At 44.9% G+C, this 26,937-nt stretch overlaps 2 protein-coding genes across 3 annotated transcripts; both read left to right on the top strand.

The window, feature by feature from the left end:
- The first annotated feature begins 1,413 nt into the window (after positions 1-1,413).
- LOC143016271 (microtubule-associated protein RP/EB family member 3-like) lies at positions 1,414-7,762 on the top strand. 2 transcript variants are annotated; one of them, XM_076170523.1, is made up of 9 exons: positions 1,414-1,516; positions 3,331-3,405; positions 3,535-3,659; positions 3,788-3,933; positions 4,040-4,199; positions 4,337-4,378; positions 5,223-5,359; positions 5,583-5,732; positions 6,248-7,762. In XM_076170523.1, the coding sequence occupies exons 3-9, from the start codon at positions 3,539-3,541 to the stop codon at positions 6,314-6,316; spliced, it is 825 nt and encodes a 274-aa protein (XP_076026638.1). In that variant the 5' UTR covers positions 1,414-1,516; positions 3,331-3,405; positions 3,535-3,538; the 3' UTR covers positions 6,317-7,762. The 2 variants fall into 2 exon arrangements, with proteins under 2 accessions (XP_076026638.1, XP_076026639.1); XM_076170524.1 differs by lacking the exon at positions 4,337-4,378.
- A 2,178-nt stretch (positions 7,763-9,940) lies between these two features.
- On the top strand, positions 9,941-19,028 carry tmem214 (transmembrane protein 214). Its single transcript, XM_076170517.1, has 16 exons — positions 9,941-10,233; positions 13,468-13,676; positions 14,002-14,152; positions 14,422-14,639; positions 14,975-15,080; positions 15,284-15,365; positions 15,572-15,673; positions 15,782-15,923; positions 16,044-16,135; positions 16,252-16,300; positions 16,417-16,524; positions 16,621-16,738; positions 16,835-16,931; positions 17,318-17,486; positions 17,674-17,825; positions 17,950-19,028. Exons 1-16 carry the CDS (start codon positions 10,083-10,085, stop codon positions 18,074-18,076), a joined length of 2,073 nt encoding a protein of 690 aa, XP_076026632.1. The 5' UTR covers positions 9,941-10,082; the 3' UTR covers positions 18,077-19,028.
- The last annotated feature ends 7,909 nt before the right edge of the window (positions 19,029-26,937 follow it).

The raw sequence follows: 26,937 nt of genomic DNA, 5'->3' as shown, positions 1-26,937 counted from the left end.
AGACAAACCCGTTATTAATCATACCAATTCCCACGGGGTAAATATATTCCAAGTAATTACACACTTCTTTCACCTTTCCCCCCATTAAATCACTCCACAAGCCCTTCAAAAAGCGGTTGAAATTACATTTACCGTCAGAACTTTTCTTACTTTTTTACTGAAAATGTCCTTTTAAAGAGTGGCGTTTCAAGACACATTTTGTTCAAAATACAGAAAATGCAGACAGTAGAACATGGATACAGCAAAAAGGAAACAATGACAGAAAATAAAGCTAACAAGCCTTTCTGACTGCTCTAGTTTTCTCGTTTTGAAATGGAATTGAAGGCAAAGGAAGGAGGGTGGAAAAGAAAAAAGGCTTCAGGGACATTTAGGATTGGAGGAGTGAGGGCAGAATGAGACAAGTTAGTTAAGGAAACTATGGTCGCCTTATGGTTCATGTTTAAATTATTCTTTATAAAGTCTAATTTAAATTGAATCTTTCCTCTTTCTTTTTTGTCTTTTTCATTTGATGGTATCTTGATCTTACAGACCCAGGGCCCTCAGCACTCCTCCTTGTGGTCTAAGACTGAGACAGTATAGTAAATTGACAACAGGGGCCAAAAAGAAAAAGATTGTCTTCTCAAATGTCAACGCAATATATTGACAACAGGGGCCAAAATAGGCTGAAAAGAAATGACTTAAGGATATTTTTAATTATTCAATCGACTTAATTTATATGGTAATGTCTTGTTTAGATCTCAACTACGTGTTCACATCTCAAAAAGTCTTCATTTATATACTTATTGAACATATTTAAAATAAATTACCAGTAAGATTAAATCTAAGTAGTTAGTCTCGGTGTAATATAATGTATATAATATCTATTACTTGTCAGGAAATGTAGGTTTATACTGCTACTATGTCTAAAAATAACCTGTAAACATGTTTTTATATATGAAAGACATCAAATACTTAAATTACTTTGGTTTAGCTTTTGATGATCGTAGATTATAACGGAATTGGAATCGCGAAAAGGAAATGAACTGATCATATCCAAATCTGTAGATGTGTGTCTGATTTGTGTCTGATTTAAATTTAGATCGTTTAGACGCGTTTCAGCATTAAGCAGACAACGATTAATTCATCCTTTATTTAACCAGGAAAGTCCTATTGAGATACAGTATGACTTCTTCAAGGGAGTCCTGGTCAAAGGAAGCAGAAGAATCTACGCAGCAGTATAAACAATAATGCGATATTAGAAGACACAAAGAAAAGTTCTAAATCTTATCGATAAATAAGCGCCTGGTGTGTCAGGTGCACCATACATGAGCCGTGTCTGCCGTCCCGACCCGACATGGCGGCCCGCAGGACGCCAGTTTCACCAAAACTAACGAGATATGCATGCAACTGCAGTGCGCATGCGCAGTGCTGGGAGCTTAGTTGGGAGCAGTGTCGCGCAACTTGCTGGAAACATTGGGCTTTCTAGCATCATCTTTATACAACGGGGCGACTGCGAACGGACAACTATCGCTTATCTGTGAGTAATATGAAGTTAAATTGAACAGACATTGGAGTTCTTTATGTTTGGAGTTGCATTGTTAGACCGCAGGTGTACTTAAATGTTATAATAAACACGGAGGGTGACAGTCAGTGTTTCAGCGCTTTCTCTCCGCTAGCGTTACAGCCGTGTGTGTATTATCTTAAAGGCCTCCAGAGGGGGGTAACGTTAGGCTCAAAGTAACCTTTTCACTTGTGCTACTGTGAATTTTGGGTGAGATAACCCCGTTACGAGGGAAGCAACGCAGGCGGACGTGTCACGAAGTCAACAATAACACACCGCACTCCAGCTGAGCGCTACGGCAGACGTTACATTAGCTGTCTCACTAGCTGCTAGCTAGCGTCACAAAACACATGCGTACACACGGCGGCGGTGCCTGGCGCCCATCCTCAGCTGTCAAACACAGCAGAGTCACACACACAACTCAAACATTTAGTCACGTATGACCAAAGATACCGTAGCTAAGACACACATGTTGTGTTTTAGTGGGCAGAGCGCTTCATGTGTGTGTGATGAGCTAACGGTGCAGAGCTGACATCGACAGTCCGGTGGCATTAGAAGCTTCATAATAAAGTGGGACGTGCATCATCATCGATACGCCAATCGATCTGTGAACGACTGTATTGATGATGACTTTGATATAATATAATTGTATAATTGATAATAGCAACAGCGGTTATTAACACGGCACTTCAAAGCTCTTCTGCAGAGGAGATAAATAAGAGATAATAATCAATAAAGTCATCGCGTGAGTGAGAGAGTCGGAGCTGTGTTGAAAGGCACAGCAGGTTTGAAACGATTGATTTCTTTCCGAACCAAGCAATCCTTTGATCATATGACATGTGATAACAAATGCGCATTACGTTACAATATGATTCAATATACAGAGAAACGGCTCAAAGTGAAGTTATTGATTGATCATTTGGCAGAAACATCTGGAATACGATTTATTAATTCATCTATTCAATTTTTCAATAGTCAATGTCGGTAATCTATTAAAAATAAAGCCAAACACCTGCTATCAGATTACTAAATGTATTGACCAAATCATAATGCAAATATAATAATAATAATAATAATAATAATAATAATTAAAATATTTAAAACAAATAAATATTATAGTTGATTATAAATCTTTTTTTCTATATTGTTGTTTAATTGTTGTAATTTGAATTTAGTTTTTGCATCGGACTGTCCAAATGTATTTCCCATAGCACAGTCATCTTCATCTTCATCTTCACTAAGTAATAAACTAAACATAAACATTATTTGCCTTTGCTTATCATAAACCAAATGTGATGGATCCTTCCTAACAGTCGTGTATGTAATGAATCTGTATAAAGATATCTATAACGCTCATATGATGTTTTTAAACCCTTCTGAGTTATGATTTGGGTCTCTGGTCCAATTCCTGTGGATTTCAGTTCTACATCCTGTTGAGTCTATATTTTGGAGTCCTTGTCCACAGGAAATGCTTTGGTGTAGTTTCCTTCCTCCTGATCTGAGGTGAATGCACCTGAGGATGATCATTGTTGAACTACGGTGGGCTTGCATGTTGAACGTGTGCAGGAGGATTAACCCAGGTAGAGATGAACGGCCCCGAGAGGGAACGAGCGATGGAGGACATTTGCTCATTCATCTGCGGATCTAAGGATTGTGATCCCTCAGTAGTAACATGTACTGAGATGGATACAAAGATGGAAACATGGGATTCTTCATTTTGGTTAACAACACACTTTATCTGTATATACACAGTGCAGTACTGATGTGTGATGCTTGGCGTGTCTCTCCAGGTGTCTCTCTCTCTGTTAGAGGGCTCAGCACAATCCAGGACGTAACAGATCACACCACACACACACCCAACACAGGTGAGTCAGCGTTTTCACTACAGATATCATGATTATTATTATGATTACCCGTTGATTTGGTCTTCAGCCCCGCAGTCAAACCTTTTGATATAATGTGTGTCTGCGCGCGTGTGTGTGTGTGTGAAACAGGAGGATGGCGGTGAATGTCTACTCCACATCTATGACCATAGAGAACTTGAGTCGTCATGACATGTTGGCATGGGTCAACCAATCTCTAGAGCTCACCTACACAAAGATCGAACAGCTCTGCACAGGTAAACACACACAGACACGCAACCTGAAGGCCAGCGCTATAGAGCTTAGAAAATGAATACGTGTGCGTGTGTGTGTGTGTGTGTGTGTTCTCCTCTCCTCTCCTCCTCTCCTCTCCTCTCCTCTCCAGGTGGTGCGTACTGCCAGTTCATGGACATGCTGTTTCCAGGTTGCTTATTGATGAAGAAAGTCAAGTTCAACGCTAAATTGGAACACGAGTACATCCACAACTTCAAAGTCTTGCAGGCTGCGTTTAAGAGAATGACTGTAGACAAGGTGTGGGCACGAGAACACACACACACACACACACACACACACACACACACACACACACACCTTTCTGCAGATCATGCTACAGAGCTTCCTGTGCGTCTCATCACAGATCATCCCAGTGGAGAAGTTGGTGAAGGGGAAGTTCCAGGACAACTTTGAGTTCCTCCAGTGGTTCAAGAAGTTTTTCGACGCAAACTACGACGGAAAAGATTATGACCCGCTACAGGAGCGGCAGGGCCAGGAGGGAACACCGCCGCCGTCCCACCCAGGTACCCCACACACACACACACACACACACACACACTCGTACGAGGCCAAACCGTGCAGTCAGCTGTGTGAAGCCAAACGCATGATTCCGTTGTTCTCACATCCTCACGCCACCACATCCCCACCCCCCCTAACCCAGGTCAACCCATCCTCCACAAACCCAAAAGACCCTCTGGCTCAGGTAACATCCTCTCCATCTGGCCCGTGTGTGCGCCCGTGTGTGCGCCCGTGTGTGCGCCCGTGTGTGCGCCCGTGTGTGCGCCCGTGTGTGCGCCCGTGTGTGCGTGTGTGTGCGTGTGTGTGTGTGTGTGTGTGTGTGTGTGTGTGTGTGTGTGTTCCTCTATGCTTGCAGAGTGCCTTACCCCACATTCACACTGTGAGTTACTGGTCTTACAGATCCATTCTCCCTCCAGTCTGTCCTGACTGACTGAGGGATGAATGAGGGGCCGTGTTTGCATCAGTAGAGCGGCTGGCATACACACACATACACACACACACCTCACAGGATCACTGTAGGTTACCAACGTAGCAGTGGCCTGGTTTGAGTCGCACCCAGCCATGACGAATCAGTTTACCAAACTTTCTCATGCTGTGTCATGGTGTAACAACATGCCTGTAGGCGTGTGCATGATCGTGTTGAAATCAGTTCACAAAGCTGCACCCACAGATATTCAACCCACAACTGGCACCCAGTTGGCTCGATCTGTGAGGACTTGACACATGGGTTTACTCAGGTTCATTAGAATGAGCAGCACGGGTTAAAGTCGCTCCAGTGTGAATGCAGGGACGAAATACAAACATGTTGGATTATGGGATGTGACAAAAGCATCTCTCTCTCTCTCTCTCTCTCTCTCTCTCTCTCTCTTCTCTGTTTCTCTCTCTCCTGCGTCACACTCCTTAGTTAAGCCTGCTTGTTTTGTTTTATCCTTCATCCACACGTTTGTTGTTTAAAGCAAATTTGTGGCAGACTGCTGCTGCTTTGATAGATTACCCAGCCTTATATCCCTTGTCTCTGTGTCTCCCAGGCCCCATGAGAACGTCTCCCACAGCACCCAAAAGCGTCCCCGCCCCACTGAGGACGATCAACACAGCACCGCCCCGCAGACCCACACCAGTGACCCGCAACGGAGGAGACGCAGAACTCGTAGAGCTCAACCAGCAGGTACCATTGCTCTGCTCTATTTTATCTATCTATTAGAAAGTGAAGGTTGTTATCTCTTTGTTTTCTATTCTTTGTTGTCTCTGTGGTTTATCTTGACATTATTTTCTTCCCGAATCTTTAGCTGTGCGTTTGATTCTCATCAGCCTTTCTGTTTGTATTGATTTCTTCTCTATCACTCTCTCACCTCTCTGTCGTTCTCCAATGCGGTGGTGGCGTTGCGTAGCTGCTGGATCTGAAGCTGACTGTGGACGGACTGGAGAAGGAGAGGGACTTTTACTTTGGCAAGCTGAGAGACATCGAGCTCCTCTGTCAGGATAGCGAAAGTGAAAACCCTGTCCTCGGCAAAATCATAGCCGTACTGTACGCCACAGAGGTAAACACTGCACCATGCACACACACACACACACACACACACACACACACACACACACACACAACCCCAACACACACACACACACACACACAGCAAAGCACAGTTCTGCAACAAAGAATGTTTGGGGAATGTCAGCCTAGACCAGATAAATGAATACGTGTGTGTGTGTGTGTGTGTGTGTGTGTGTGTGTGTGTGTGTGTGTGTGTGTGACCTTTACAGCTGGCTTTGTCTTGACCTCCCATCACTTGGAGACGAGTGAAAATGTAATATCTAAAAACTGAAGCTGTTATATTTGACACCACTGTGTTACAGGAACAGCTCACCCGTCACAGTGTCATGTTGTGTTGTGTTGTGTTGTGTTGTGTTGTGTTTTATGCCGTCACATCCCCACACACACTGGTGATGTGTTGGCCCCTAAGCACACAGACTCAAATGCATAAAGCCTTAAAATGGAACATTGTTGTTCCATGTTCAGACTCATATACTGACCTTGACCTTTGCCCTATCTTTGCAGGATGGATTTGCGCCACCAGAGGATGAAGATGTTGACGAAGGGGCGGGGGGCGAGCAAGAGGAGTTCTGAAGCCTTCCTTTTGCCGGCAGCACCTCCTCCCCCCATCCCCCAACTCCCCACTCCCAAACTACCTACTCATTATTGTCATGTCCGCCCTCTTGTTTCATCTAATTTGCTTTGATTTGTACAAACTCCCCTCCCCCTCCTCCCACCTTTACCTGCGGCTGTCCACATCAATCTGATCTTCATGTACAGCCCAGCTGCCCAAACTCTTACTAGTGAAGGACACTTAACCCAGATCTGTCTGGACTAGGGCCCAGCAGCAGGGCTTGGCTTACTCATCCCATTCTAACCCGTTAGGAGAGGGGGGGGGGGGGGGGGGGGTTATACGGCACAGCTAGTTTGACACGGCTCACTCTAGTCTGTTATTGGCAGTGAGATTAGAGGGATTCCGGCACTGACGACCCACCGTGCCGTCGCTCCACAAAGGCACATCATTTCCCTTCATCATTGACTGACTGGTGACCGCACACAGACACACACACACGTGCTACTGGGTTTTCTGCAGGGTTTGTGCATGTTGTTGTGAAGCTGCACAGTGTTTCTGACACGCTGAGGACATTTGGGGGAAAACGTTCACTGGAAATTTGACACAGGGGGAGAAACTGCAAAGGTTTGTTCAGTCGCTCCGTTTGACCAGCAAGTGAAAGTCCTGCACACGCATACACTTTGAGGCAGACTGCATATGATGGTAAACATGCATTTACACGTAGTCCACAGACATATCACAGACTTTCAGATGCAGTCATTGTTCATGAAGACGCAGTGAATGTGTGGTTGCAGAGGTTCTGCTCATGAAGCTGTTCTGACAGCTCCAGGATAAGACAGCACAATGTATTTATGTTCTTATTTATTTATTTGTTTTTAATCTGCTTTTCACAGGTTCACTTTCTGAAAACAAGATATGGTTTTGGATTTAAGGAAATTGCATTAAATGTAGCAAGACAAACTAATTTAAACGCTCTAAATGCCAACAAGCTGTGCCCGGCTACAGCCAGATGCAACTTTATAGAGATGTTTTTTTATTTGCATTGAATTCGCCAATGGAGAGGCGTCAACTAAAAAAAGGGTTCTTTGTTTAAGTTTAAGGCTCTGAGGTTCTGTGAAGAACAAAAACTAAGATGACAGACGACACTACTACATACTAATGTTTGACTGTTTTAATTGAGTTGAACAGTTTAGCTGCTATTTCTTTTCTTATGTTGCCGTATTTAATTGCATTTTCATTTGTTACTTTGCGTTAAAACGCCACAATGGCTGCCAAGGAACTCGGTGTGGATAACTGTGATTGAGGTGGTTTATTGTGGTTGAGGATGATGGACATTAGTACGGTCAGTCAGAGAACAAATCATCCCACGCTCTTTTGCAGATGTTGCCATGGCAGCCATGTGATAAACTTGCCTAATTTGGAGTTGCTGCTGGAATGAAATAAAGATCTGAGGTTCAATACAAATAACAAAACTTGTAGTGTGGTAGCTGAAAGTCTTTCTAAATGTTTTGTTTGTGTAGATTCTGCCCTGCACCACTTCAGCCCTGCTCTCTGTTGAAGGTGTTGAGACTAAATGAGCCAGGATCTCCACTGCGCTCCACTCAGATCAGGAGGAAATTCCAGGAGATTCAAGCCAAACACTAAATGCCTCATTTGAGGGACAAAGCAGCCAAATAGGCCGTCTGTTCTGCAGTCTGTGGGCCAGGTAGAACAGTGCAGCTGGCAGGGAGCGCACACACGGGTCAGAGCAACGTTCTGCTGCACAGCAAAAAGTCCAGTGTTGAATTAACTCCCACAGAGTTGATTTCAACACTTTTTCAGGGTTTATATAGCTCCACACTCTCTAGAGTTAAATCAACACTTTTGAAATAGTTAAACATTTAACACTGTGCCAGAGTTCCTTCTTTAACTCACTAAATAGCGTTAAATTAACACTAAGGGATAAGACAAGTAACACTGCTGAGATACTTTTTTTTAACACCCTGGTTAGTGTTGGCTTCACTCCCTAAAGTGTCAGGCTATCTACACTAAAAAGTGTTACAATTATCTGTAAGAATGAATTCCATCAAACAAAATACATTTCCAACAATAGCATTTATTTCACCTGTTCATTGTACATTAAAACATCGTGAATGCAAATAAAATGTACAATTTCTCATCTGAAACACAAAATGTGCTTTGAAAAGTTCATCAAATGCCCCGAGTGAGCGGTTTGCCTGGCATGGAATGAGATGCTTATCCATGGCGCAGTAGAAGTTGTCAATCTTGCTCTTCTGACGCCCAACAGCGAGGAGGTATGGCTGCTGACCTTCATGGTTACGGAGATGCTCCTCCAGACTGCAGCATGACTGGTGTCGAGATAAGGAACAAGAAAAAGTTATTCACAAAAATGATCTGCAGCCACAGAGAAAACTAAAAAGTTAAAATGATTGTTCAAACATCTTCTGACTGGCTATTTACACGTTACTCATTTACACTTGTAGCTAAGAAGGTGACTTGCAAAATTATTATAATAACCATAATATTATAATGACCTTATGAAAGATTACGAGCCTGTCAACTGCATCACTTGCACTGATTTTTTGCGCAACACAAGGGAAAAAAAACGCACATTAGCGCCAATCAACAGTTCATACATTAAAAATTCAGGCTTTGTTTTTCATCGCCTTGTGCTTTCATGTGATTTGTTAAATCATTGATAAAGTCTGAAGCAGCTGCTATCGACAGCTAGCTAAAATGAGCTAATCACCGAGACACATTCACTGTTCAGTCCAAGCCACAAACAAAGGCTTTGTATAGCATATACCCTCCAAAGCTGTTTGGTTGCACGTAGTGCAGTTCACAGCATCAGTTTATAATTTTTCAGTAAGTTTGACTTAATTCCACTTACCGTGTCTCAATGTCTCCAATTGAACAAGTGAGACTCCTGGGCACCTGGGAGGAGCTTTATTTTTAAATGACCTCTCTACAGAGTTAAAGTAACACTGATGTGATCAACTCTCTCAAATAACTCCAACACTGAGCACCATTTAACTCATAATGTGTTAAAATCACACTTCCAGAGTTGAATTCAACTCTGAAATGTTTAACTCTGAAATTTCAACACTCCAATTTTTTGCTGTGTGCTGCTGCTGCAGGGTTTCTGGGTTCTGTATACACATCCCAGCAAAAAGATCAGAATCCCTGCTCTCTTCAATATTTATCTTTACTTTCTGCTGCTTTGTCCTGATCACATCCCAGATCCACATTCATATCAAATGATCTGAACATTTTTGTGCAGTGATTGGACTCAGTGAACTGGGATCTGGGCAAAGCTTTGAAATACAACTGTCACTTTCATTAAGATCAAATAGGAGCCTATAAAGTTGAGTAAACTTGGCCTGGATTGAAGCACTTTAATTTATTAATTTGTGTAAAAATGTTTTAGCTGAGAGCAAATCACGCGCGGATTAGATCTGACGGATGTGGCTGCGAGATGAGAAGTTTGCGGTTTATTGTTTCACTCAGAAACAACGATAGAGAATCAAAAATCGTTACTGAAGGCTTTTTAGTGAATGTTTTCCCATGAGACGCCTTTAAATAAAAATGATGAAAGTCTGCCACACGAAACGTGACGTCACGCTGACAAAGAGACGTGGCACGCGGACGTTCAAACGACCAGAGCCGTTAAGCGGAGCGAGCGAGCGAACGTCCCGTCATCCGCTTCCATTCATCTACGAGGAAGGAGCCCAGGAAGTCCCGGTACCCCGTTAACGAACACCCCCTCCCCCCTTTTGGACAACAGACATGGCTTCGAATAACGCCTCGGTCGGTAAATGGGAAGTGGTGAAGAAAGGAAAGAAAGCCAGCAACTCGGGAGGGGGGAAGACCTCGGCTGACAAGAAAGCTGGCGGCGGAGAGAGGAGAGCCCTGGGCGAGTCCAACCTGCCGTCCAGACGTGAGTGAGCCCCGGCCCGCTTGGAGACAGCTAGCGCCTCCGTGGCCCGTCTACCTGGTTCTGTTGCCCGAGTTAATATGGAGGATGCTGGTGTTCGCACCTGACGACGAACGGCTCATTACCGTCAGCTGACATGACAAGCTAGCTAGCTTAGCCAGGCTACTTTCATTTTATCCGTGTTTGACGTGACTGAAGTTAGCTTCGGGTTCGTCAGTTCTGCTTTCGAGCTTATGGTTTGCCGTCACTACAGAGTTAAGAATTTATATTTGAATTAGAAGCTCTTATTTCATTTCTTTATTCAGCTTGTATACTAGGACAGAAGAGTAAACGGCCCAGATTGTCAGTGGAAATGTCTCCCTTCTCGTTGACCCACAGACTAATATAACGAGTCTCTATCAGAAACTGCGGTTCTTATCTCAGTCAGATTAGGAATCTGCATCTAAAACACTATATTTATACGTATATGACGTTTAAATTTCCGACACATCCACGTATTTGTTAAACTTTTAGCGAATGGGCGAAACGAAAACCAACTTCAGTCCTGTTCGCTGTGGTTTTCATCTGGCGGAAGCAAACCACAAAACATTTATAGACTCAAAATTTAAGTGGCTGGTTAAACTGTTAAAACTGCCAACATCGGAAACCTCACACCCAGCGCGTAGTTGACAGTTGTTCACATGTGTAGTTACCTTGGTATCAGCCATTCAAGCGTGTCAACAAAGGCAACGTCATCACCGCAGCTCGTCTGAAGCGTGTGTCGGCCTTTAACTCTTCGTGTTTTCTGCTGCACTTACACCCTTAAATGCCACGTTTTCACTGGCGTCAGATTGGATTTGAACAATATAACCACCGGTATGTCTCTGTGTGTGCTGTATTGGACTTTAAGTCACCTGAGTACTTGCGCTATCAGAGTGACAGCTGTTAAAGGTTCTGATTGTGGTTCGTCATCTCTATACAGATTTCCTTTTGCAGGATCTGACCATGTTAAATAAGTTCATTATTAGATTCAGGGGTGAAAAGCTAACCCGGCAAGAAATCATCATCAACATTTGATCGACATAATCAACTATTGAGTGAAACCTGGCAGCAACATCTAGTCAAGATTATCAGGATATGTCTGTGTGTATGTTTACATGTGTACGCCTTAGTTACTGCATCATTTACATGAAATCTACATATATAGTAGATTTAACTACTATAACTACTATTTAACAAATCCAGTCATTGGAGCTGCTGCTTGTTTGTTCAGCCCTTTTATCAGTGATAATGTCCAAAGTCTGTCTCGTTTGATTAGAGCTCAGTGACCGTGGCCTAAACCAGGACAGAATGCAGCTCAGGGTTTTCAGCGTCTGTGGAAGTTTGGGAGAATCCGGAGTGACTGAATGTTTTGCAATGGAGTAGTAGACATATTTTTCAGTTGATCAGCTAATGGATTCATGGCTCAGCATAGTCTGTAGCCTCGTGTTGTGATGGATTTTTGATGAATAATGCAGCACTTATGGCTCATAGCTGAATCATTTGCGATGCTTACTTGTGTGGGACCTCACATGACGTGTTCAAACTAGTTCCAGCTGTCTGACAAGGGTTTCGTCTTTCATGAACTGTAAGAAAAGTGATTAAGTCAAAGTCCAACATTAGCTCATCTGCTGTGTTTGTTGTGTGTGCCAGCGTCATCGCATCCTGAAGCATTCTTCAACTCTCTCAAGCTTCAATAACCTATATGTTGTCATTCAGTATAGCTGTCACCATGTTGGGTGAACTCCTCCTCAGGTTTCACTCCCCCAGTTCTGTGAAAGTGTCCTCACCTCACATTCTCTTGTTTATTAAAGCCACAAACCTCTGCAGTGATTTTTTTGTATCTTACATTTTCTAATAGTTAATTTCAATGCAACTGGCAGTAGATCTGTCTGCATGGGTTCAGTTTGTTTTGGCTGGTTGTCCCTAGACATCAGAGCGCTGTAGCCATGGACTTTCCCCATCTTTCCCTTTGCCAACTGGGACGTTGTCGCCACGTTGCCGTCTCTCTTCTCTTATCAGGAGGTGCAATTATGATCCGATACTTCCAGACAGGCTCACGTTTGGAGTGACGCACACAAAGACCTCCTCAGATGATTTAAAACTCATCTTTCCTACACTTTCCTTGATGTGTACCCTACGGAGGCCTCATCTTCAGCCTCAACGGCACCAAGGGAGAAAATCCTCCGTTGCCTTGAAACTCTTACACAAGAGACCATGATGAAATCCCTCCTTTGCGACACACACACACACACACACACACACACACACACACACACACACCAGATATAGATTGGGTCTCTCAGCAACATAGAATGAACAACTGGTGACCTGTCAGCCTTCTCCTTCTCACATTTGTGCTTTGGTCACTCTGGCATTCTAGTCTGCAGTCATTTGGATTGATGAGTTCCCTTGATGTGATCTTTACAGTGATCTGTAGGAGCCATCAGGGATCATTTAGATGAAAACAATGAAACATCGTCCTGATGATTCTGTTGAAATGTACAAGCTTCTTACAGTTGTAGAGTATGTCATGTAGTATGCTGTTAATATGGCATCAAACGTAACGTGTTTGTTTGGATGACATCACTGATTATGGTGACATCACTGGTGGGTTTTGAGAGTTTATGACATCACTGTAGCGTATTAAAGCAGCTTAAGAGTCAGACACTGATGGTATGTCTGCGCCGAAGAAGAGGAAACAGGAATATTATTATTATTATTATTATTATTATTATTATTATTATTATCAGTCATTTCAAAAATCAAATTGCCATTTTCCTTAAACGTGTCTATTTGCCTCTTGTTTTTCTTTAAGGTACATATCGCCCATGTTTTCCTTCCAAACCCTTCTCTCAGACAAATCCTTTTCTTTGTTTACAAAAGGGAGTCTTAACAAGTAACACACAGGGAAATACTTGGAATGCTGCCGGTGCTTAACTGTTTGAATAAGTCCTTGCATGGCGTCAAGTATCGACCTATAAGCAATTACATTGTTTCCGTGCGTTTATACTCCCTCACTTCTATGTTGTCTTGTTGGTTTCTCTCATTTCGTCGTTCTTATCCCTGAGGGAGCGAGAGCTGCAGGGACGGCCGTGGTTTCATTGGTTAGCTTGTTTCATCTGAACCCAGACACGGATAGACAACAGTCCTATAGAAAGCTATGCATTACGAGGAAAAGTAGGAGGTCACAGTCCTCTGCTTCCTTTCTTCCCTCAGCACCCCTGACGTCAGAGACTCTGTTTGACGGCTTTGAGAAGATGGGTAAGAGGCAGAACAAGGAGCAGGTCCCACCGCCGGCTGAGCCCCAAAACAAGAAGCCTTCATCCAGCAAACCAGCAAAGAAGTCAAACTCCAGCAGCAGCAGCAGCAGCAGCAGCTCACCTATCCTCAACACTCACAAGAGCCTGGAGGAAGCCTTCAAAGCTGTGAGTGAGACGGGGCAAGGACTCAGGACAAGGACTCAGGGCTGAAAAGAGTTTAGAGTTTTAAGAGAGGAACTGTTTTGAATATTCAACTTTCTACTTTTCACCCAAATACTGCCTCAATCTGTTCAACATTAACACTCAATGTCATTATTTCTATAAGTGTTGATTGTTGAACTGTTAAGATTTCTCATAGGAAAGTGAATACGAAAATCCATTGAGGCGGCTGAAAGGGAAAGACGTCACATGTTCCCTCGCTGTCCCATTTCCACATAAAGGCCATGTTGTGTGCGAGTGTGCCGTTAACGTCTCCTCCTCTTCTGTTTAGCTGGATGTGGGCGACCTGAAGCAGCAGTTGGCTCGCAGTCAGACGCTGTTCCCGGACAACCCGTCTGTGTGGGTCAAAGACCTGGCCGGGTACCTCAACCTGAAGCTGACGGCGCCTGACGTGGAGCCCACCCTCAGCAGCCACGCTCACGGTCCGTCCAAACAAGCCCAGAGAGGAGGATGTATACCTTTAAATCATTTAGAATAAGAGACGAGAGAAGGAGGAGGAATGCACACACTCCACTCCCTTCATAGCTTATTTATTCTCTGTGCGGAGAAAGAGAAAGAGCCTGAATTAACCCTGAGGCTCCTGATGAGCTTCTTGGCCCCGGCGCTCACAAACACATTCTGTAATGTTAAGTTTACTGCACTGAACCTCACCACTTACTGATATTAACCATCCTCTGCATCCTGCTTGCAGATTACCCATATTGCCTTGCGGGAAAAGAGCTGAGGGGCGTCATCAAGGGCCTCGTCGGGCGGTGCGGTGAAATCCTGCCAGACTTCTTGGACCACTGTGTTTACACCATGCTCAGAGAGCTGGACAGACACACAGGAGAGCCACTGCACGGCTACAGAGTCTGCATTCAGGCTGTGCTACAGGACAAACCCAGGATAGCCTCCCAGAACCTGGCAGAGGTGTGTGTGTGTGTGTGTGTGTGTGTGTGTGTGTGTGTGTGTGTGTGTGTGTGTGTGTGTGTGTGTGTGTGTGTGTGTGTGTGTGTGTGTGTGTGTGTGTGTGTGTGTGTGTGTGTGTGTGTGTGTGTGTGTGTGTGTGTGTGTGTGTGTGTGTGTGTGTGTGTGTGTGTGTGTGTGTGTGTGTGTGTGTGTGTGTGAAGCAGAAAGCAGTTCTATTTGAAGCCATGGGTCACATACGTGTTCCATTATCTATCATGTTCTGGGCGTTTGCCATGTAATGTAACATGTAGAGCACATTGTAACTTTCTCTCTCTCTTTCTCGCCCACTTCTCCAGTACCTGGAGTTGTTGAGGTCGGTCCAGAATCGTCCAGTGAAGTGTCTGACCATCATGTGGGCTCTGGGCCAGGCCGGCTTCCATGACCTCAGCCAGGGACTAAGAGGTGAGGCACACATCTGATAGGCTCTCCCTTCTATCCTCCTTTCTGCATTCAGTACGTCTGCCTGCTGATGTGACACACACACACACACACACACACACACACACACACACACACACACACACACACACACACACACACACACACACACACACACACAGTAGTAGTGGAGGCCTCTGTAGTGACCGGTGCTCTCTGTGTTTCAGTGTGGCTGGGCGTCATGCTGCCTGTGCTGGGAGTGAAGTCCTTGTCTTCGTACGCCATCGCCTACCTGGAACGACTGCTCCTGTGAGTCCATGTCACGTGTGTGTGTGTGTGTGTGTGTTATCTCTCTTGCTCCTCTATAGTCTCAGTTAATATCAGGGTTTTACTATCTGTGATATTTTATAAAGGAAAAATGTGTTTTATCTGATTTTGGACCAAAATGGAAAAGGTAAACATTGCTTGTTCCATCTTTTGTGGTTCATCTCTTGTGTAAATTCTTTTTTCCCCAGACTTCATGCTAACCTGACAAAGGGTTTTGGGATCATGGGTCCTAAAGACTTCTTTCCTCTGCTGGACTTTGCCTTCATGCCCAAGAACGCTCTGTCACCAAGGTGAGTGTGTTCATGTAAACAAAGGCACACGGCTGTCAGGCATATCTTAATTTGCTGCACGAGTTGAATGGTGTAAAAGATAAGGGAAGTATTTGTGTGTGTGTGTAGTTTGCAGGAGCAGCTGAGGCGTCTGTACCCCCGCCTGAAGGTCCTGGCGTTTGGAGCCAAACCTGAGAGCACGTTACACACATACCTGCCCTCGTTCCTGTCCAGAACAACGCCACACTGCCCAGACGACATGAAGAGAGAGGTGGGACACGCATGCTAGAGTTTAAGGGGTTTCTGAAAGTGTTATGTGGGAATAAAGGGCTTCTGGAATCCTACGAGTGGCCGAGTTCTTCATTCCTTCTCTGTGTTGTGTGTGTTGCAGCTGTTGAGCAGCATGACAGAGTGTTTGTGTGTGGACGTACAGAGTCTTGGCGTGTGGAGGCAGCTCTATATCAAACACTTACCACAGTCCAGGTGCGTTACACACACATGCCACCCGTCGCTATGGGGACGAGCTGAAAAACTTGAACACTGTTTTTATTGTAATCTTTCTTTTAAACTCACTGAACTCCTCCCTCCTCTCCCTTCAGTCTGCTGTTGAACCATCTGTTGAGGTCCTGGAATGCGTTGCCACCAAAGGTACAGCCCTTCTTCACACCGCCACCTCTGTCACTCCTCATACTATGATGTCACATCCCTGACGGCCCGACTTCACCTAACTTGAGGCGTCTCACGCTCGTCCTTTTGCTTTCTAGCTGCGTAAGAACCTCGGAGAAACCATCCAGTCCTTCAGAGTGACCAACGAGGAGATGATCGAGTCCGCCGAGTCTAAGGAGCTTCAGGACTGCAATAACCTGTGCCAGGTAGGACAGACGCCATGGTTACTGCCTCCAAATGCTTCTGTGTATCACTGCTGAGAGTCCCAAGTTTCCCCTGAATGTGTCCTCTTCTCCTCCCAGAACCTGCAGGTGAAGATGCGAGGTCATGGCTTCCCCTGGTCCAGGCTGCTCCTGATCCTGATGGTGTTTGCTGCTGGTTTCATCGCTCATGATGTCAGATCCCACGGCTCCTTCACAGGTTCGGCTCCCGCTGATGTTTCTGTAGAGCTTTATAGAGATGGAAGAGTACAGTAGTTCTCAAACTGTGTGTGTGTGTGTGTGCCTTGTGTTTCAGATTCTGCCACTGCCAGTTATCTGCACAGCTCAGGGATGACAGCTGTTTCTCAGCAGGCCTGGAGCAAAGTCACCGTTTACTCCAAACAGGCCTTCAGGTAGGATTCCACACAGCCAGGGAGCTTTGACCTTCATCTCAGAGATCACCTGAGATCACCTGAGTGAACTATCTCCAAATTGTTCAAACAGTGTGTGTGTGTGTGTGTGTGTGTGTGTGTGTGTGTGTGTGTGTGTGTGTGTGTGTGTGTGTGTGTGTGTGTGTGTGTGTGTGTGTGTGTGTGTGTGTGTGTGTGTGTGTGTGTGTGTGTGTGTGTGTGTGTGTGTGTGTGTGGTTATGCTGCTCTACAAATCTGCAAACCACCTTCTGAAGCTTGGCTGTCTGAGTGACTGAACTGTAGGAGTCTGACTGTTTCTGTTTGATAGTTCTAGTTGAGATAAAAAGCGGCCAATGTTGAAACTCTTGTGTGTTTGTTCTCTGTTGCAGCTGGATGGAGACAAACACTCCGTATTATTACTCTGAGAGTGTGAGAGTCCTGGGGCCGCTCGTGGAGCAGGGGCTGGAAAAGGCTAAAGCAGCGGCCATCTTTATATCAGAAAACACCATCCAGCTGGTCCGCTGGGTCAGAGAGAAGACGCCGCTGCTCATAGAGTGGGTAAGGACGACCTCGTGTTTGTTTACCTTCTTATCCCTTCATTACCAGGTATTTATTATGACTGTTTATCACGGGGGACACTCTCTGGGCTGTCCTGTGTCAGCGTGGATAGTTCTCTGTGACTGAAGTGTGTGTGTGTGTGTGTGTGTGTGTGTGTGTGTGTGTGTGTGTGTGTGTGTGTGCCCAGGTGAACACAAACACTCCAGACAGTGTGTTCCAGGCGTTAGACTATCTGAAGGAGCTCCTCATCTTTTTCCACCGGAACTACATCCTGCCCGTGCTGGCGTATTTATCTGAGCTGCTGCAGCGAGCGTGGGCCGGCCTACAGGAGTCCTGCAAGTCAGTACTGAGTCCTCTGCATGGCACACAGCTGCTTCATGTCAGTCTCACTGTATGACACACTGTAGATGGTCCAGTCTGTCTCACTGTGCCCTGTGTGTGTGTGTGTGTGTTCCTCCTGCAGTGGCGAGGTGTCTGTATCGTGCCTGCAGGGTCACGTGCTCTCCTTCACCAACTCAACATGGCAGCTGCTCCGACACACCACCGCCGCCATCAAGACGTGGGCTCAGGATCTGGTGATGCCAGCGTGATGGCAGCACCACTCACTGACATACACACAGTGTGCACACATGAAGTTACACACACACACATACACACACGCACACACTCACACTGACCCAGTCTGAGGCAGCCTTTCAGTGATTTGGCTCCTTCCTCCTTAAGCCGTGATTGGACACTGGGGTCAGACGTGTGACCTCTCGCTCTCTCTCTCTCTCTCTCTCTCTCTCTCCCTCTCTCTCTCTCTCTCTCTCTCTCTCTCTCTCTCTCTCTCTCCTCGCTCGCTCTCGCTCTCTCTCTCTCTCCTTCTTCCGGCTCCATTCTCGGTCCATTTGCTTTTGTAAAGTTTTTTTTTCTACCAGTTCTTTTCTCACAGCTGGATCCAGATGTTGTCTCTGAGTTTTCTACTGCAATCTGAAGCCGTTCCTTTAACCCCTGGTTATACAGTTATGCAATTTATAGATAATGTAGGTTTGTAGATGATTTATAAATGATTTTTATTTAAAAATATAAAATGTGTTCTATGAAAACTTTGGTAAAGACAAATAAGATGTTCCAGTTGTCTTCATCTCCTTTATGTGATTGTGGTTGATTAGATCAGTTGGATCTGGACACGAGTGAAGCTGTGTTCTTCAGACAAATCTGTTTTCTGTCTATTATGCTTCTTCATCCTTTCTCTCTCCTCCTCCTCTCCCTCTCTTCAGCTTAAAGAACCCCCTTCAGTCATGTCCCTGCAGGCTGATGTCATGCTCTGTGTGTGTGTGTCTGTGTGCGTGCGTGCGTGCGTGCGTATGTGTAGGAGGAGGAAGCAGAACCTGACCGTCCTCTCTGTTTCCTCTTACAAAGCAAACATTTCTCTCTCCCGCTCTTTGTTCTCTAACTCTGCATTTTAAAGATGATGTTGGAATGGATGGATACAGAAATGATTTATGTGTTACTTTGAAATGTTAATGATTTATATAATAAAGTCTTCAGCTCCCTAAAGTGTGTTCACAGTTTCAGCTGCATGAACAGAGGTAAATATAACTCAACAAACCAGTTCATCAACAAAGATTAAATGAGTTCAGCCTTCCACATTACTAATTATTATAATTCATTACATTACAAAACAATAGCCCAGTCATTTTAATTATGGAATACCTAAGTGACAATCCATCCTGGGGCAGTGGGCGGAGTTTGGAGTGAATTCTCTTAAAGTCAGCTGTGGCGCGTGCTGTCGAAGTCCGGTTAATTGGATGCACCTGTGTGTATCTGTGTGTATCTGTGTATCTGTGTCTACACTGCAGCTGTTTCTCCAGTAGATGGCGATGTGCACCAGGTTATATGAGTCCAGACAATTCAGTATTTTTGGCCACCAGCACTTCTCGCATGGAGCAGGATCAGGTGTGTGTGTGTGTGTGTGTGTGTGTGTGTGTGTGTGTGTGTGTGTGTGTGTGTGTGTGTGTGTGTGTGTGTGTGTGTGTGTGTGTGTGTGTGTGTGTGTGTGTGTGTGTGTGTGTGTGTGTGTGTGTGTGTGTGTGTGTGTGTGTGTGTGTGTGTGTGTGTGTGTGTGTGCGTGCGTGCGTGCGTGTGCGTGTGCGCGCGTGCGCGCGATGCTCTGTGTCATGGGTTTGTGCCTCCGTCAGTGTGTGTTTATGTATGTTAAATTCTGTGTGTGTAATAAGGCCAGTTATGTTTATCTTTTTTCCAATAATGCTCTCATAATGTCATTTATTCTTCAACAACCTTAGGTCACACATGTAATATAATATGGCATCTTGCTCTTTATCCTGTACGTGTTGTGTTCACAGACATGTTTCTACTGTACTGGTGTGTGTGTGTGTGTGTGTGTGTGTGGAGATTCTCTCTGCTCTGCTTGATGAAGGCGTTCTGCAATATTTAATTACAATTTGACATGAAAATCTAAATTTATTTAGCTGCGTAAAGAAGACACTAGAATATCTTTAATGAGACAGAAGAATTTATTTTGTAAAATGTTCATTTGAGCAGGAGTGAAGGCCTTAACCCTTCATGTTCCTATCAGGGCCTGACAATTATTTCCAATATATTCCTGAATAAGGTTTATTTTCTTATTTGACTTGACCAGGATTTAATGATCGAAGAGACGATTTCATTCAAATGTTTCTGTCACAAATCAGAATTCACATGTAAGAGAAGAGAAATGAAACAAAATTATCGGTTTAGTGAAATTTTAAAGTTTGTCTCGGACTCAAAAACATCAAGACGAAACCCAATAAGTACCAACTTCTCTATACAGTTGTAATAACTAATACAGTTTCCTATCAACAAATCAACGCCCCACTGAATGGCCCATCTTGTTGTAATGTCATGTATTTGAAAGACAACCAAAGCGACAATTTATATGTGACAAAAGTTTATTTATAGAAGAGATATTCAACTCTAGATATTCCTGATTTGATCTAAGTCTCTTGGTAGGAGGTCGTCTCTATTGGACACTCCAGCAGCTCAACGACCATCGCAGATTTCCCCGACCCTCAGGCTTTCTTAGTGTGGTTTAGGACGGGAAAGATGGACGCTTTAAAGCCCGAGGGGTGGAAAAGGCACAGCAGAGCGCCTAGAGACAGAGTAACAACACTATTCATCTTGCAGGGAGACGGTGTGTGTGTGTGTGTGTGTGTGAGAGAGAGAGAGAGAGAGAGAGAGAGAGAGAGAGAGAGAGAGAGAGAGAGAGAGAGAGAGAGAGAGAGAGAGAGAGAGAGAGAGAGAGAGAGAGAGAGAGAGAGAGAGAGAGAGAGAGAGAGAGAGAGAGAGAGAGAGAGAGAGAGAGAGAGAGAGAGAGAGAGAGAGAGAGAGAGAGAGAGGAGAGAGAGAGAGAGAGAGAGAGAGAGAGAGAGAGAGAGAGAGAGAGAGAGAGAGAGAGAGAGAGAGAGAGAGCGAGCGAGAGCACACACTCACAGAAATCCATATTGTTACCTCATAAAGGGAGCAGAAATGATTCAGTAAAGCGAGGACGTTGTTCATAAACAGAACAGAGAGATGAAAGACTGCGGAGGCTCCAGCTCTTATCACACTCTTTCCCTGACTTGGCTCACCTTGGAAAGACCAAGAGACATTAAAAAGACTCCTAATTATGTCCTTAGCTTCACCTCAATAGCTGCTCAATCACATTAAAGTTGAATTAAACATGTTTAGGTATAAAACGCTCAAGCTGTTCAGCACCGGTCCAATTTCTGGCTTGTTTTGCCTTTTGTGGCCTTGTGATCTTTTTTTTTTTTTTTCACTTTCCACAAGTGTCTTTCACATTTTCAAGTGTGTATTTGCACAAAAGTGCTACTGATGTTAATGAAACTCTGCACATTATTATTCAAATTCCACAATGCAGGATGGCAGACAAGCTAAGTGTTTCTCTCACATTCAGACTCAGTCCTGATTTGGTAAACTGAGGATAAACAGCAGCGCCTCAAGCACGCAGCTTTGAAAAGCCTGAGGAATATATTTAATAATACTCTGTCCTTCAAGTCGTGTCATTTTGATGTGAATAGAAGTTTTGCTCCTTCATTCTTACATGGAGCAAAGCAGAATGACTTCAATCCAGCAGGAAGGTAAATAAAATACTCCTGTCTGAAGATTCTTCACAAAGAGAGAAACGGAACATTTTGTAATAAACGCAAATGCAACATGTTGAACAGATTTAGCAGGAGACTCATGGATCATTTGTTATTCAGCACCACATCATGTTGTGTGTTCCCTCTCAGGAGCTTCTGTTTGCTCCTCCAGCTCTTTGCAAAGCTGCAATCCCAGAATTCAATGCAAATTTAACAAAGATGAGCCATCGTTTCCAATTTTACTGCCGAAATTTCACTAAAAATGCAAAGACGATCAAAATCCTGTGTGAAGAAGTGGAGAAAGCCATCAGGTCACCACCCGGCACCTACACGCCTCCACGCCTCCACGCCTCCACGCCTCCACGCCCACACGCCTACACGCCTACACACCTAAATAGCTACACACTTACACACTTACACGCCTACACGCCTACACACCTACACACCTACACACACTGTCCGCTTCATCTAATAATGCAGAAGTGGTGATGTGAATCAAAAGTTCAAACATAAAATGAATAAATAAAGTTTCTATCTCAGTCTCAACTATAAAATGCATGAAATGTGCAGTTAATTGTTTTTTTCTTTTTTTGTAATATTTTGCGTGTGTGTTGGAATTCTGGGAGCCATCGAACAAGGTCACTAACGATCCCACTGAGTGTGCACACTCTCATCAGGCAGGTGGAGCAGCAGACCCGTTCCACTACAAAGGCTAAAGTAACGCACGGATTGATTGAACACTTCTGGGCAGCTTTATGATCACATGAACACAAGTTGGAGCGATGAAAGAGTATCGACTCCCGGTGGAACATTTCAGTCCAAGGGCGGCAGGAGTCCTGTTGTTTACCGGGCCGCACATGAATGACAGGCGATCCTTTTGTGAAAGCGTTTCCCTTAAACCTTGAGCAAATTGTTCTCATTTCTTAATGCCACTTAATGCAGCAGCACTACATTTCCTCCTGCCCCTCTAATGGATATTGAACCGGCAGCCTGGTGATGAGAACTTTTTCAAAAACCTGTTTCTCTTTGAACACAACTCACTCACTCACCGCCGCCGTCGCCACCGCCGCCGCTGCTGCTGCCGGGGGAAAGGAAAGTTAATTTTTTATTTGCCCTTCAGCAAACAACAGTGGTGTTTTCTTCTCATCTGAAAGTCTGCCACTTAGGAGGAAGGCACCTTCTTCTTCAGGCTGCAGGATGAAAACATTCTGAAACGCTGAAACACTTTCTGCGGCTCTGTGCGGAGGGAAAATGAATTCAGAGAGACTCCAGCTGAGTGAGGAGAGGTGGCAGCAGAACCAGATGTTCTTTTATCAGAGCAGATGATTTATAAACACATCTGCTCCGCTCCATCGTCCTTATCTGCTGTTTAATAGCACTACAGTCAGTCTGCACAGGCTGATCTGGACTGACCTCATTCTGACCTTTGAACCCTCAGGCCATGTTCACATCCCCTTCGTTCCTATGGAGACTTGATAGATTTTGATAGATTTTGAATAAACGTTGAGATGTGTGGTTTCCCTCCTGAGCAGGTTTGATTTGGTGCAGCAGCTCCGTGTAGAAGCCCACTTTGTGTGTGTCTGTCTGTGTGTGTTTGTTGTGCATCTGTCTGCTTTGCTGTCTGTCCCTGGTGAATAAAGGTGCATTCTGTATTTGTCGTCTTCCTCTGCTCTTCCTCCTCTGACCTTCTATTGTGAGTTGCTTGGAGACTAAGAGAGAGAGGAGCCATCCAGCTTCTGTCCCTGCTCAATGCATCCGCCCGTCACCTCTCCTCTCCTCCCCTGTGTGTGTGTGTGTGTGTGTGTGTGTGTGTGTGTGTGTGTGTGTGTGTGTCTGCCATGCATGCAGCCGCCCCATATATCACACACACTCTCACTGTCTTCAAGAGCAAAGCATCAAGTCATCATCACACACAATGTTGGTTGTGTTGGGGTAATAGGCTGCACGCAGACACACACACACACACACACACATGCACACATCCTTTATTCACATAGCCCCTCATTGTCCTCGCTCTCTCATTCACGGACAAACCATTGGCCTTGGGGTAGATGTGTGTGTGTATGTGTGTCTCTGTGTGTGTGTGTGTGTGTGTGTGTGTGTGTGAGTTCTGCCCTTGTATGTGTGTGTGGGTTTGTGTGTGTGTTCATGCAGTGAACAATCTCGCAATTTCAGTCAATACAGAAACAAAGTGGATTGATCAGCTGAGTGGCCGTCAGTGTTTGTGTACCAACGCAGACACCAGCTAACAGGAAGTGACTGATTCATGTGGTGGAGCTGAGCCTGAACCTGAGCCTGAACCTGTGCTGCTGCTGCTGCTGGGCCTGAATGGCAGGAAGATGTCACATACTGATCTTTCTCCTCTTAACAAGACAATTTGTCAGGTGGCTCAGGGGTCTTTGGTGAACGTGGCTCCTTTTCAGACTCTCTCTCCTCTCTCCTCTCTCTCCTCTCTCTCCTCTCTCTCATCTCTCCTCTCTCCTCTCTCTCCTCTCTCTCCTCTCTCCTCTCTCCTCTCTATCCTCTCTCCTCTCTCCTCTCTCTCCTCTCTCTCTTCTCTCATCACTCCTCTCTCATCTTCTCCTCTCTCTCATCTCTCCTCTCTCTCCTCTCTCCTCTCTCCTCTCTCTCCTCTCTTCTCTCTTCTCTCTTCTCTCTCTTCTCTCTCTCTTCTCTCATCACTCCTCTCTCATCTCTCCTCTCCCTCGCCCGTCCCGCAGCATTATCTGTCCATTCAAAGAAAACCTTCAACATGAAAACAAAACTAAACAACAAGATCCTCTCCTTATGCTGAAGAGAGAAGGCCACGCCCCCTTTCTCCTCAGCAGAACACAAAGGGGTCTGAGATGATTCTTCTTTAATTAAGGAAGGAGGAACTAACGCGGCGGCTCTAATTAAAAGAATCCTTAAGGCGTCGAGGCCGAGGAGAGGCGGCGACTCGGGCGGACGAGACACAAAAACGTTTCAGTTTAGCATCCAAACTGTGGCGAGGAGCGAATGTGAGAAATGCTCATCAAATGCTTTGCCTCGCATAATTATGGCTTTTGTGCCGTTTGAATGGTCTGCCTGACTTCTTTTGCGACGGCCTTCCAAAGCCGGACCTCACCCGGGTGATGGAATACACTCCCCCCCTCCACACACACACACACACGCACACACACACACACACACGCACACACACAGACAGACAGCAAGTGCTCTTCCCTCCCCCCTCCCCTCCCCGCCCGCCCAAAAGCCTGACACCTGGTAAGAAGAATGTAGCTGCTGCCCCGTCTCCCTTTATGCTGCAGAGCCACTCCACTAATCAACGACACGTCAGGGAGAAAGCGAGCGAGCGAGGAAGAGGTGGGGCGAGCAGATGAAGAGCGCCGTTAATTAAAATATGTGCGATGATCAGAAATCCACAAAGGATCGTTCCTAATTAGCCTGTCTGGGGGGCTGGGGTGTGTGTGTGTGTGTGTGTGTGTGTGTGTGTGTGTGGGGTGAATGTATTCCAACTCGGTCTCCTAAGAAGAATCACATTCACGTCAAATTAATTTGTGAAAGCCATTTACGCGTGTGTTGCCGCTGTTTGTCTGCCACCGGAAAATAATGAGACGTTACAGAAGGTTTGGAAGAAGTCAAGGAAAGTTAGAATAATGATCCTGAAACTGAACAATAACATACAGAACAGGTTTCACCCAAATGAGAAGGAAAACTCTTCACTCAACCAACTCAATGTTCTGCTCAATCTGTGTGTGTGACAACAAGTGATCCTCCCTGACACACACACACACACACACACACACACACACACACACACACACACACACACACCAAGGATGAATGATGCTCACATTCTTCACTTCCTTGTTCTCCAGTGTTCCTCTGTTGCCCTACTAAGGTTTCAGTTCTGCTTATAACTTGGTGCCTGTCATCTCTCTCTCTCTCTCTCTCTCTCTCTCTCTCTCTCTCTCTCTCTCTCACACACACACACACACACACAGGGCCAGATTTCAGGGCCATTTCTAACTTGGGTACGTGAGCGGAGCCACATGACTTGTGATTCATGACTTGAACGCTCATAGAGCTGTCACATTAGAGGCAGGTGTCTCTCTCTCTCTCTCTCTCTCTCTCTCTCTCTCTCACACGCGCACAGAAATTTAAACAGCGAGTCTGACCTCATCCCTAAACACTGCAAGATGGTGGTCAGACGGCCCCTTACTGGCCCGAGAATCTTGTCGCCAGTCACAGAACTTAACCACACACACACACACACACACACACACACACACACACACACACACACAGAGATAGACAGAGGTATGATATCATATTTGAAGTGATGATTTGTCCTCCTGTGCTCGTCCATAGGTGCTGCTTCTTTAAATCAACTTCCACCAGAGACACCAGAGATCAAATTCATCATTGCTGTCATTTCGCTCGTTTAATCTTTTACCTTTGCTGCTTACGGTTCTTCGGATGAGGTCATCACATCAGAGAGTCAAACCAGTTGTACAAGGAAATGAAAACAACTGATAAATAACGGTTAAAAATAAGGGCTAACGCTTTAGAATTGAAGTTGCGTAGCGGTGGAGCTTGTTTAGAGAATGCGTTTTGCAGGCTGAAGAGTGGTGAGTCGGTGTTTTGTCAAAGGGATCAGGCCTGAGTGAGTGAGGAGATTATTTATAAGCATTGCCATAGGTTACACAAAGGAACAAGGTTGGTGGTAATAATAGAAGGAGCAGCACAGATCCACCGCCTCTCACCTTGGACGCAAAGAACCACTCACAGCACAAAGAATCTTCCAGAATAACAACTTTTTCACGTCAACATCACATCTTCCTCTCTGTCAAATGTAAATATAAGGGCTAAGTAGAAGAAATGATAAGCAATAAAATAACAGCCAACCACACCTAGTTTTATTTTCTCCTCCATTGTGTTCAAACAACAAAGATGCCATCGGTCCGTCTCCATCATGTGACACCCAAACGTCGCAACTCTTTTTGTACAAAATACAGCCAATTGATTTATATTAAGGCAAAAGATACATTTAAATGAGCTTTATCTGATATCTAATCATACTAATAACCTCTATTTATATTGCTTGTTCAATAGAAAGTTCCGAATTTTCCTCCTAAACTAATCTATCAGGCGTTTGGTGTTTGGCCACACGGGGGTGCTATTGAAACCAAAACCAGATTCCACTTGAAATGTAGCCTAAGTGTTCATGAAATTTCATTGAGTGACAAATGTTCAGTAGTTTTTCAGTGAGTAGTTTGCTAGCAGAGTGAGTTGAGTGAGGCATTCATGGGGGAAATGTGAGACGTTAATAAGGATATTTCCCC

This window comes from Genypterus blacodes, unplaced genomic scaffold (assembly GCF_046128005.1).
Source record: "Genypterus blacodes isolate CSIRO-AG114 ecotype Tasmania unplaced genomic scaffold, CSIRO-AGI_Gbla_v1 ptg000222l_1, whole genome shotgun sequence".
NCBI lineage: Eukaryota > Metazoa > Chordata > Actinopteri > Ophidiiformes > Ophidiidae > Genypterus > Genypterus blacodes.
Note: the sequence above shows the minus strand (reverse complement) of the source record. Positions and strands in the feature narration are given on the sequence as shown.